This window comes from Neoarius graeffei, chromosome 13 (genome assembly GCF_027579695.1).
Source record: "Neoarius graeffei isolate fNeoGra1 chromosome 13, fNeoGra1.pri, whole genome shotgun sequence".
Lineage (NCBI taxonomy): Eukaryota > Metazoa > Chordata > Actinopteri > Siluriformes > Ariidae > Neoarius > Neoarius graeffei.
The window spans coordinates 57,996,673-58,009,222 of NC_083581.1; the positions used below are offsets into that span (position 1 = coordinate 57,996,673).

Sequence of the window (12,550 nt, forward strand, 5' to 3'; positions counted from 1 at the left end):
ATGATGGATTATCATATTTAGGTTCTTTTCTTGTTATAGTATTCTGGTGTTCACTCACTCGGCTTTATCCATATAATGGGGACGGAGTCAAACAGGATTTTGGGGTACTGTTCAGCTAAGACACCACTGCATGAAAAGAAAAATGTCTTAAAATAGATTTCATTAAAATGTAAAATAGGTGTATACTTGTTCTCAAATAAACAAAACTCACACCTTTTTATATCCCATCGGGCTCCATCCAGGAAAAGGCCAAGAGTATAGACGCCATCTTCAGGGGCGGTGGCTGAGGTGTCAAATGGCATAACCTGCATAAAATAATCAGTGGAAGTTCAAGAACCACTAGAATGCTTTGTACATATGCGATCCAAAACTCTCTGCTAGCAGAGTATAAAACTGTAGGACGTATCTTGCAGCCGATACCTCATAGTCAAATACGAGGAGGTCAATGGGGATGGAGTATTTCCTGGCATAGTTCTGCATGGCTCCTGTCAGGAATGCTTGAGTAAAGAAGAAGCCAGACAGCCAAAAAACATGGGGCTTGGTTGTGTCATACCAGTCCTAAAAGAATGTACCGTACATAGAGGCATTCAATTACTAGAGACAGCAGAATGTTCATTGCATGATATAACTATTCTGACAGCCCATCGAAGCATTTTGTATCACATGACTATATTAGTTACATATTCAATTTAAGGTGTATATTCAAAAAATTTGAACAGTACTATTTTCTGAAAATATGTTTGTTCTAACCTTCAGAAATTTAAGCCTAGCAAGTAAGTCGGTGATGTAGCTGCCCAGGGGCTTGAGACTGGGGTAGGAGCACTTTGCCCACTTGTCTGGAACTTTTCCCACAAGCAGGCTGCTTGCAATCGCCTCTAGCTCTGCATCCATTACGACGAGCCCCTTAATTGCCTTCAGCAAGTTCTGCAGGCTCACACAAACTGTTGTGCACAAACTGAGGAAGAAAGGACGTGCAATATAATTACCATGACGTATAAAAGAGCAAAATCAAAAACACAAGTGCAGACGATAAGACACTGCACGTTTGAATCGCAGTTTTAAGGACTTACTTATTATATCGTTCCATCTCCTGAACGAGCACTGTGTTCATGCTCTCTTCATACTGCACTGGGAATTTGGCAAGGGCAGCTTCGATGTTAAACTTTTCTGGAAGCTAGATATTTGACAGCAAAATAATTCAATAAAATGCATTGTTTTATACGGAAGCCGCGAGAGGCCCTTCATATAATCTTTTTTTATTCACCTTGTTATCCCGAGATAACGACATAATTAATTCAGGATCTCGAGAAAACAACACAACTAATTCGAGATCTCGAGAAAACAAAACTGTTATTCCGAGATAACGACATAATTAATTCAGGATCTCGAGAAAACAACACAACTAATTCGAGATCTCGAGAAAACAAAACTGTTATTTCGAGATCTCGAGAAAACAAAACAATTATTCCGTGATCTCGAGAAAACAAAACAATTATTTCATGATCTCAGCTGGATCACTGTATCTCCGTCGGTAGAGACGAAGCCGGGCCAGTCTTCTGCGGAGGTGCCGCGGACTAATTTTGAAATTATCCCTTATTAAAAGACTTAATGCAATCTCTCCCTGTGTCAACCCCTGATCAAAATATTGCCTTATTAGGTGATCGATTATTCCAGACATTCTAATGACTAAAGTTGCGTCTATACAGAATGAGAAATAGCCCCAAAGTCAGCATATCACAAGTCTCTTGGCGTACCTGAATGAACCATTTCTCAGCTGTTTACTCGAGATCATGAAATAATTGTTTTGTTTTCTCAAGATCTCGAATTAGTTGTGTTGTTTTCTCGAGATCCTGAATTAATTATGTTGTTATCTCGGGATAACAAGGTGAATTAAAAAAAGGATTATATGAAGGACCTCTCTCGGCTTCCGTAGTTTTACATAATAATTCTTGTATTACATAATAGGAAATCATAGTATGGGTGATTACTTTCGACAGGATATCACTGGCAATATCCAACAGGTTGTTGTCACCTCCAGAGCTTCCTCCTCCCTTTGAGCCACCCCCCTGAGTCAGGATCAAGGAGTCAAACAGGAGTTTGGTCTGCTGAAGGTCTTTCGAGATGTCCACATTGTCATGCATACCAAACACCTCCGGATGCTGGGTAAAAGGCAGATTCTGCAAGCAAACAAAATCCTTTTACTTTACATATCTTTTGTGGTTGAGAAAAAAAAAATACTGCGTGTATGGGCTTATTGGTGCATATGCCATTGTGCTTTATTATCTTCACCCTGATAAACTCCACATAGTCTTCATGATTGGACTTCGGAGGTGCATAGTATATTCCACTAGGAGAGAAGTTGTAGTGGGGGTTCTTAATGATGTCCATATTGTAGAAGTCACCCAAGATGGTCAGGAGGAGGCGGCGGTCCCAGTCATCTGTCACCCGCCCACCATAGTTACACTCTCCAGTCAGATATGTGATGGCCTCAAAGGGAACATCCTCATACTCATTCACAAAGAGCTGCAAAAAAGGAATACTGGATCAAGCACAAATGTTCATGTTGCTGCAATCTCTATTATTTGCAGTTACTCTGGGGACCAAGTATTTTACAAAGCTATTCACACCGCCACCATCTTTTTTAGTATAAACAGTTTATGTACATTATTTATGCAAAAGTCTTTACCTGCAACTGCCTGATGCTGATACGCAGATCTGATTCATTAAATCCATATGGAATGTTCCAACCCAGTGGTCCAAATTTCTTCCTTTCCTGGACAAGGGCATGGAAGAAGCAAACCCCATACAGAAGCTTTTCCCAAACCTATAAACACAAAAGGGGAGTTTGGTGTCATATCTGTGCGTTTAACATGACAATCTTGATGAACACTGAGTGTCCACACTTACAGCTTCTTTGTTTGGACATGCTGAGAAGAACTCGGGGTCTGAGATAGGGTCTGATAGGTAGGACTGGAGCAGATTCTGTCTAAGGCCTGTGGGAGGCTCATTTGTCATTTTTACTCCATTCTGCAGGATGGTCACTGGGAACTGTCACAGCAAACAGGCCAGGTTGTAATTTGTTGCAGAACAAATACATGAAAGAATGCATAATAACAGCTATTATTCTATCCACATTCACCGGATATGAGCAATCGCACGCTCTGATTGGCTACTCTACTACTAGGCTATCAGCTCATATACCATGAATAGAGGAAAAACAAAATGGCCGAGCGTCTTGCTGAACCAACCGAGGACGAAATAAAAACTCTACTTGAAAACAAACCCCCCAAAATACAAACAAAAAAAAAAGCAACAAAATATGGAATAAAAAGTATTTTATGGTAAGAACGCATCCTTTTTTAATTTTTCAAGAATTATTATTATCAGGGCTTTGAACTGGTTCAAGGAACGAAACCGAAAACCGGGAACTTTTTCTATTTCACATGGAACAGAAACGAAACCAGAAACTTTATTATTTTTTATGTTCCGGAACAGAAATGCTTATTAAAAATAATGGTAACCGGTTAATACCGGTTTTTATTTCGTTCCTCAAAGTTTCCGTAGCCTACAAATAAAAAAGTCATTCTTCTCCTGCGCAAGTTTCTATGACCCGCTGGGGTTCACTTCCTGTGTGACGTTCACTGACTGAATGGAGAGAGCGGGAGGGTAGACTACTATCACGTCTCCACATCTTAAATAAGAGGTAAATATTGCAGTCTATTGTTATTCAAAAACGTCAATTTCAAACATGATATCAATATATTTGTCCACATTAATGAGAGGCTCGCGAACATTAAATGACGTTAACCTCTGTTAGCCTATCAATGCATAGGGCCTGACTAGCCTTTGGTAACACACTAAATGAATTATCTTTCATTTTTGGCACTTTTTCTGTTTGTGTAGATGGGAAGACATACTGAGAATCCAAATCGCCAACATTTGAAATAATAATTGTTTTGTATTATTTCTTGTCTTATTTAATGAAGGTTGTAATAGAATTAGCCTACATTTGGCTTAAGCTGGATGAGACAGAGACATAATTTTATAGCCATTTGTTAAACAGCTGACAGGGAACGTAATTAACCGTTCCGGGAACGAAATTTTTTTTGTTCTAACCGGTTCGGGAACGTCTATTTAATGGTGGAACCCAAAACCGGAAATGTTAAAATTCCGTTTCTGTTCGGAACGAACCAATAGGAAAAAAATTCTGGTTCAAAGCCCTGATTATTATAGCATTTTTCACAAATTGCTCCTGTCATTTTGCCAGTTTGTTTCCATTGTAATGGGAAATTATTTTGTTGGGCGTTTTGTATAAAGTTTTTATTTATTGAATTTTCAGAAAATAAAAATGCTCTGTTTCTCAAAATCCAGTGATTGTGGACATAATAAAACAATTATTCCGCTCAATCTTGTCGTACATGGCTTATAGCCGCCATCAGCTCATGTACGACTCGATTTTGTGGAATAACTGTTAATTAGACAAACGACTGGGACACAAGGCAGTAGCTTCTGAATATGTACAATCTTTTAGCACAAGACTAAAATGCATAAACACCATGGGGGAGGGGTAGCTGGTGAGCCAGAGGCGGAAGTCTGGGTGACATGTGTCTGGGCTTAAGTTTTCACAAATCTTCTCAAGAGTGGACATCCAAGATACAGCTAGGTGGCAGTTCTGTAGACACACCCATGTACCTTCTTTCATCGCAGACTGAATCATCTTTACAGCTATAGGACCCTGACCCTGGCCAAGAGAAATTGATTTGAACTTTGTACCACCCATGTTCTTGTCGTTTGCAAACTTCAGTAAACCTGTAGGAAAAAAAAGTTTCAACAGTCATTAAGGAGGGCATAAGGATGCATCTGAGACAGATTTATTATAAATTTCAAAACTGAAAATCATTATTTTTTATTTTGTCTTTCAGTTTAGTTTTAGTTAACTTTACATGTGCATATTAGCCATGGCCTAATGGTTAGAGAGTCAGCTTTGGGACCAAAAGGTCGCTGGGTTGAGTCCCTGGACCAGGAGGACTGGCTGAAGTGCCCTTGAGCAAGGAACCTAACCACCAACTGCTCTGGCAAGAGTGGTGGCGTACCTTGTGTCTGATTAGCCAAAGAAAAGCTGATGATGTGATCATCAGTTCGGGTGGTGCCTGACCAAAAAATATGTAGTTTTATTTTTAAGAATTGACTAATTTAATTTAGTTTTTAATTCGTTTTAGTGTTAGTTTTTCAGGTATTGCACAGCAAGCATCTTCTTCTTTGGAGTTTTACAGCAGCCAGCATCACTGCCACCTTCTGGAGTTAGTCCATTAATGTTTTGAGGGGGAAAACAAAATGAAAACAAAGTTGGTTTTACTTGCAACTGCAACTCTCTTTCATTTTACTTCGTGTTGCATTGTTCATTGTAGGTTTTATTTTGTTTTCTTTTTTAAACTGTCATTTTTACCTTTATTTCAGTTAACAAAATAATTTTTTTACTGCTAGTTTTAGATTTAGTCATAGCTTCCATTAACAATATAAACCCTGTCTGAGTTATGACCAGGATAACAGTGCTTACAGTAATGGACAATACTTACTGGCCATAGGGTCTGCTCCAGGAGAGAGCACAAACACCAGTGGAATCGTAGAATTAGAATCAATGTAACTCTTATTTAGGTCAAACGGTGGTGGTTCAACAAACTTCTTGCCCAGTTTGTCAGACACATAATTGGTAATGGCTGGTTCAATCTGTTAATATAAGAGAAGCAAAATAAGAGTGTTAAGATATATGAGGTGCGATCAAAAAAGTTCCTGGAACTGTTCCTGTTGAGAATGAGTGGAGTGCGGCAACGTCATGCACTCAGTAACTCTAAAGCAAGCCAACGCTGTGGCAAGCTCCGTCAACACATTTCTAACATGCTTTGTTAAGAAAACAGAGTAAAATGTGGTGTTCAAACTCTCAAAATGGCGTAAAAAGCAGCATTTGAAACTGTCAGGATGTGTGATGGTAAATGGTGTAAAAAGTGTCGTGGAATTTACAAGCTTGGAAAAAAATAAAAATAAAAGCACCCAGTATTCTATATGGCCCTGTGATGACCTGGCGACTTGTCCAGGGTGTACCCCGCCTTTCGCCCGTAGTCAGCTGGGATGGGCTCCAGCTTGCCTGCGACCCTGTAGAAGGATAAAGCGGCTAGAGATAATGAGATGAGATGAGATGAGATGAGTATTCTATATGCTGGAACACCACTTTTAACACTGCCCAGTGTCACCAAGGATGGTGTAAAAAGCACTGTTGTCTCAAATGACAATGATCTCCACCCTGTGGTTTACACAGGTATTAAATTTGAACTGTTATCACCCAATCTGTAAAGAAGGGCAGAACACATTAATTCAGCACAGATCTCCTTTGCTGCACAACAACTGTACCCACTGGCCTAACTCACCTCTTCTGTGACGTTTGTCATGCTATTCATTTTGGTAGCCTAATGAGAAGCCCAAGTATGAACTTGTACAACTTGTTGGGCTGTCAGTGTACTGTAGAGTGACACAGTGTAATGGTGAAAGCACAGGTTTAGCGAGCTGAGGACTAAGGTTCAAGACCCCCTACAGTGCATGAACTTTGGTTATTTCATTCCCCTTACAAATTTTAGACAATGTCATGGAAAAACAAGCAAATAAACACCCTGGTAGTAATGCCAAATAGTGTAGCAAATGTCACAGAATAGGTGAGTTAGGTCCGTGGGTGCAGTCTAGAAGAGATCTGTAATGATAAATCAGCAATGAGCTGTGTGAGGTGCATTCTTGTGTTAAGAGGGACAGAATGTCATCCTCCACTGACGTCCTGCCCCTCTTGAAGTGCGAACGCCATGCCACTTAGGCTTAAAGATCGAAAATGCTTTCCGCATTGTGCAGATCGCAAATGCACAAGTGCACGTTGTCACAAAATGGTGTATAACATAGGCCCTAGTGTTACACGTCGCATGGCATACTGACTCATGAGAGTTACTGCTCAGTCCTACTGCACGCGCGTGACCTTGCCGCACACTGTTGGTTCACAACAGGAATAGTCTAGACTTTTTTGATCACACCGCTACATTTTTATATATATATATATATATATATATATATATATATATATATATATATATATATATATATATATATATATATATATATATATATATATGTTTTTCTCTACTCACGGTATATGAGCTGATAGCCTAGTAGTAGAGTAGCCAATCAGAGTATATATATATATATATATATATATATATATATATATATATATATATATATATATATATATATACACACACACACTCTGATTGGCTACTCTACTACTAGGCTATCAGCTCATATACCGTGAGTAGAGAAAAACAAAACAGCAGAGCATGTTATTGAACCAACCGAGGATGAAATAAAAACTCTACTCGAAAACAAAACCTCAACAAATACAAAAAAAGCAACAAAATATGGAATAAAAGTATATGATGGTAAGAATGTATCTTTGTTTAATTTTTCAAGAACTATTATTATAGCATTTTTCACAAATTGCTCCCATCATTTCGCCGGTTTGTTTAAGTTCTAAGCGGAAATGATTTTGTTGGATGTTTTGTATAAAGTTTTTATTAAATTTGCAAAAAATAAAAATGCTGTTTCTCAAAATCCAGTGAATGCGGATAGAATAAAACAGTTATTCCACTTGAACTCGTCATACACGGCTTATAGACTTATATTATATAGGCTTATATTACATGTCCTCGTCAGCTTTCAGCTCATGTACGACTCAATTTCGTGGAATATATATATATATATATATATATATATATATATAATCTCATCATCTCTAGCTGCTTTATCCTGTTCTACAGGGTCGCAGGCAAGCTGGAGCCTATCCCAGCTGACTACGGGCGAAAGGCGGGGTACACCCTGGACAAGTCGCCAGGTCATCACAGGGCTGACACATGGACACAGACAACCATTCACACTCACATTCACACCTACGGTCAATTTAGAGTCACCAGTTAACCTAACCTGCATGTCTTTGGACTGTGGGGGAAACCGGAGCACCCGGAGGAAACCCACGCGGACACGGGGAGAACATGCAAACTCCTCACAGAAAGGCCCTCGCCGGCCACGGGGCTCAAACCCGGACCTTCTTGCTGTGAGGCGACAGCGCTAATCACTACACCACCGTGCCGCCCCATCCATATATATATATATATATATATATATATAAAGAATAACATTCCTCAATGTAAAATTGCAAAGGGGTGTGTGTGTGTGTGTGTGTGTGTGTGTGTGTGTGTGTGTGTGTGTGTGTGTGTAAAAAAATAAGGAAATATAATGTATATAAAAAAAAGAAAAACGTCTCACTTTATCTGGCCTGAAGCAACGGTAGATGATCATTTTCTGAAAGTCACTAAGTTTGTCACACCATGGGCTCGGTAACGGAGTGTTATAAGGCTCCTTGCTATCATAAATAGGCAGGAAACTCTCAGGTGTCTTGATGACACTTTCCCTATATTCAAGGCAGAGACATGTAAAACCTGATGAGACTAAAAACAAACCTTTCATGACTTATTAGATATATTTTAAAGTAAGTTCAGCGTACAAAGACAAAGAGATACAGACTTGAGGCCCTGCATGCCGGACAGTTCACTGGCTCGACAGATCTCATCCCAGGTCTTCTCTTGAAGCCAGCTGGGATCAGGATTGGGAATATCATTCTGTAAGCCCACTCCACCTGTGAGCAAGAACATGAACTCCGAGTACTTAATCTCCGTCTCAGCCCTGAATGAAACACAGAGACCGTCAAAAACAGTTTAAAAGGGAAGCACTGTTGTCTCATAAGATCAATTATTTTAATTACATTAATTCGCAACGAAAGGTTCCTTAAAGTTGCTGTGTTGACGTACAAGAGCAGATTGCAGCAGAGCAGAAAGGAGAAGAGCAGCTTGTCTTTCTCAAAGAGAGAGCGACACACATTGCAGTATAGGTTGTAGGTAAAGTGGCCAGTCAGGTATCTCAGTCTTTTCTCGAGAATCTTTGACTTGTTACTAAAATATACAGTACACAATAATTAACACGGACAGAGAAAAAAAATACTTATAAACTCTGAGACATTGCTCAAATAAATGAGACTATCAGCATACTGGTTACCTGTCATGTATGGAGTTGATATATAGGTTGACAAACCAACTCAACGAGTATTGATACATGGGGTCAATGTTGGCCAGGTCTGCAACGGTGAAAAACAGGATGGATGAGTGCTTGGCGATGCTTCTGTAGCCTTCCCTCGACTCTGCTATTTTAATCTCTGTCTTCTCTGCGATCTGAAAAGTCAGAAAAATGACAGTCAGTCACTCAGTGACAGTGCAGTGTTGGGACAATCTTTAAAGCCACTGTTTCTCAGCACCAGACCTCCTGTTTCTTGGAGATCTCATTAGACATTATCTTTGCAGAGTCTAGGATCTGAATAGCACTCTCGTCCTCCAGTATATTCCCCTCTGAGGACTGTAGAGTCTCCAGGATTTTGTCCTCAATCTCCTTCAGCTGCTTCTTATTGGCTGCAGATTGAAGAATGAGAGCGTTCCGCTCCTCTTCCAACTCAGGCCTATGTTAAGTAGACACATTCAAGAATGTTGAGAAGAAAGGTTGTGATAGCATACGAGGTTCAACCTTTGAAAATAATCTTTTCATCACTGAATAACGATGCTTCTCACATTATCCCTTGCAAAATAACAACAGTTAATAATTAAATGTGTGCTCTGCATTGCCTTATAAACTGGACGTATGCAATACAGAAAAGCAAATGTGTGCATGTACAAGCACAACTGACACTACGTTCACACTGCAAGGCTTAATGCTCAATTCCGATTTTTTTGTGAAATCCGATTTTTTTTGTGAGGTCGTTCACATTAACAAATATATGCGACTTGTATGTGATCCTCAGTATGAACGAAAAGCGACCTAAAAGTGTTCCGCATGCGCATTGCAGGATACGACGACGTCACACGCAGTGAGCATGGCCAGTGTTTACGGAAGTAACCTAAAGTTTCCTGTGTATGACAGTAGCCAGCATGGAGTACCTGGCGATGATGCAGTTGTTGTTGTGACGGAGCCAGAACATGCACAATAGCCTGATGTTAAGGAGGAGGTTGAGAAGGAAGAGGGCAAGGGTTTTGGCTCAGGCGTTCTGCGAGGTAGTGACTGCAACCTCCGTTCAAAGGAACGTGTGGGTGCGGAGTCGCATTGATGTCATGCGCCATGTTGTTGTAACTTTTTTTGAGAGACCCGCCGCCTACTTCAGCGCAGAATAGTGACGTTTGTGGCTTGATGATGACATGTAAGTCGGATAAATGCGACCTGGCGGTTCAGACTGAAGTCGCATATGAAAAGATCGGATAGGAATCGGAATTAGGACCACATATCCAAACGGCCTGGGTCGGATTTGAAGAAATCGGATCTGTGTCGTTCATATTGTCAATAAAAGATCGGATACAGGTCACATACGGGCGAAAAAATCGGATTTGAGTCACTTCAGCCTGCAGTGTGAACGTAGTCTGAGTGAGTAGCTATGTGTTTTACCCACTCATACAACCTGTGTGTTTGTGTATTTCATCACCTCTCTTTAGCCACCACAATGCCCAGTAACTGGTCTTCCAGACCCTCTGGAGTGATCATAAAGTTGAGCAGGGATACTTTGGTCGCCAGCTCAGGGAGATAATGAGGGTTTCGAAGCTTAGTAGTGATATAAAACCGGAACTCACTGGAGTACTCAATCACACTCTCCCCCAGCCTAATGCAGTCCATACCGCCTACATTTAGACAACAGAAAACATAACCATGCTTGTCATTGGCCTTGACTGATATACATTATCAGACTTCTCTACTGAACATTAACAAACTTACTGCATTTTGTTGCCTTGTACCTATGACATGTGCAATGACAATAAAGTTGAATCTAATCTAATCTAATCTAATCTAAACACTGTATATAATACAATGAGCAATTTTCTTGACACTGATTAAGCCTAGTCTCATACTAAACAACAAATACTAATTTGATACTTATTTAAGAAATCATCAGAATAGCACATGAATTGTAATCAGTAAATTGGTGACGTTTTCCACTTTGTACCTTGTTTAAATATCTGTTTGAGCAGTAAAGGCTCGATAGAGGGGTCCAGTTCTTCTCCCACATTCTCTAACAGCAGTGGAGTTCCAAACTGGATGCAGTTCTCCAGGGTCCTCATATAATCTGGATCAGTGAGTTTTATCACATTGAGGTTGTTGTCTTTCTCTGAGTTTTTCACCCATTTGTTGGCCTGACCCTGAGGGTCAATCATCAAAGGCCTGCAAAGATAATTCAATATGCATGGACTCCAAAGCATCATGGACAGATCCTTATATATGAATGAAATCATTAAATCAAATCAAGTCAAAGTCCCTCTAACAACACAATCTGGTCTTCCCAGGCAGTCTCCTGTCCCAGTACTAACCAACTCTTTAAAGCTCATAGGCAACGGTTTTCAATTTATGCACATTTGAAACTTGATATGTTAAGAAACCCTCTGTAATTTTCTCCTGGTCCTAAGAAGTATTGTTAATAAGTAATAATAAAAATAAGTTAGTGCGGATCGCGGTGAATTTCTGTTCGCCGATTTTCGTGACCACTCGGCGCGTGACGTCATTTAAGACAAACAAACCGCTTGAGTTGAGTCCACTTCTGTTTACTTGCATTGCCGTTCGGCTTGAGTGCAGACGTGCGTTCAGGAATTTCCAAAGAAAAACCACGCCTTATTGTTGTGCAGTGAACTGTAACAATGGGACCGGTTCAGGAAGAAGTTTTTACCTTTTTCTGAGAGAGGAGAAGAGGCAGAGAGAGTGGATTGGCTTCTTCTGGAAGAGGAGAAGAGGTGGAGCGAGAGGATTGGCTTTTTCCGAAAAAGAAGAGGCGGAGCGAGTGGGTTGGCTTTTTCTGAAAAAGGAGAAGAGGCGGAGCGAGGTTTGGCTTTTTCCGAAAAAGGAGAAGAGGCGGAGCAAGAGGGTTGACTTTTTCCAAAAAAGGAGAAGAGGCGGAGAGAGTGGACTGTGTGCGTGAAGCCAGAGGGTTGGTTTTTTCCGTAAGAGGAGACAAGGTGGAGAGAGTGGACTGTGCGCGTGAAGCCAGAGGGTTTTCCATAAGAGGAGAGGAGGCGGAGAGAGTGGATTGTGTGCGTGAAGCCAAAGGGTTGTTTTTTTTTTTCCGAAAGAGGAGAAGAGGCGGAGAGAGTGGATTGTGCGCGTGAAACAAAATCAAGCAGTCAAAGAAGAAACGGAGCAGCAATGCTCAAGCAAAAAGGAGAAGATTGGAGGTAAACATTTTTACTTTTGCTTACAATTGACAAGTCAAGAATCCTGAGGGATCCGGTACAATCATTATGGAAATGAGACAAAGGGATATTTCCTTGCTTAGAGTAGGCTATATGCTTGGAGAGGAGATGGGCGCCACCAAGCAATCCAAGCCCAGAGAAAAGACATGAGAGATGAGTGACTATGTCAACATCTCTCATGCCTCCCTACGACC

At 40.4% G+C, this 12,550-nt stretch overlaps 1 protein-coding gene across 1 annotated transcript in view; it reads right to left on the reverse strand.

Annotated features, from left to right (window-relative positions):
- dnah12 (dynein, axonemal, heavy chain 12) overlaps window positions 1-12,550 on the reverse strand; it is a 67,350-nt gene that overhangs the window by 464 nt on the left and 54,336 nt on the right. Inside the window, exons 56-73 of the mRNA XM_060938155.1 lie at window positions 11,123-11,337; window positions 10,607-10,799; window positions 9,403-9,595; window positions 9,142-9,314; window positions 8,898-9,038; window positions 8,614-8,772; window positions 8,356-8,500; window positions 5,577-5,727; window positions 4,556-4,809; window positions 2,908-3,048; window positions 2,687-2,824; window positions 2,290-2,523; window positions 1,989-2,177; window positions 1,071-1,174; window positions 751-955; window positions 421-558; window positions 214-305; window positions 59-126 (exon numbers count right to left, since the gene is read on the reverse strand). Coding sequence (XP_060794138.1) covers window positions 59-126; window positions 214-305; window positions 421-558; window positions 751-955; window positions 1,071-1,174; window positions 1,989-2,177; window positions 2,290-2,523; window positions 2,687-2,824; window positions 2,908-3,048; window positions 4,556-4,809; window positions 5,577-5,727; window positions 8,356-8,500; window positions 8,614-8,772; window positions 8,898-9,038; window positions 9,142-9,314; window positions 9,403-9,595; window positions 10,607-10,799; window positions 11,123-11,337 — 2,933 coding nt within the window. The remainder of the gene's footprint in view (window positions 1-58; window positions 127-213; window positions 306-420; window positions 559-750; window positions 956-1,070; window positions 1,175-1,988; window positions 2,178-2,289; window positions 2,524-2,686; window positions 2,825-2,907; window positions 3,049-4,555; window positions 4,810-5,576; window positions 5,728-8,355; window positions 8,501-8,613; window positions 8,773-8,897; window positions 9,039-9,141; window positions 9,315-9,402; window positions 9,596-10,606; window positions 10,800-11,122; window positions 11,338-12,550) is intronic.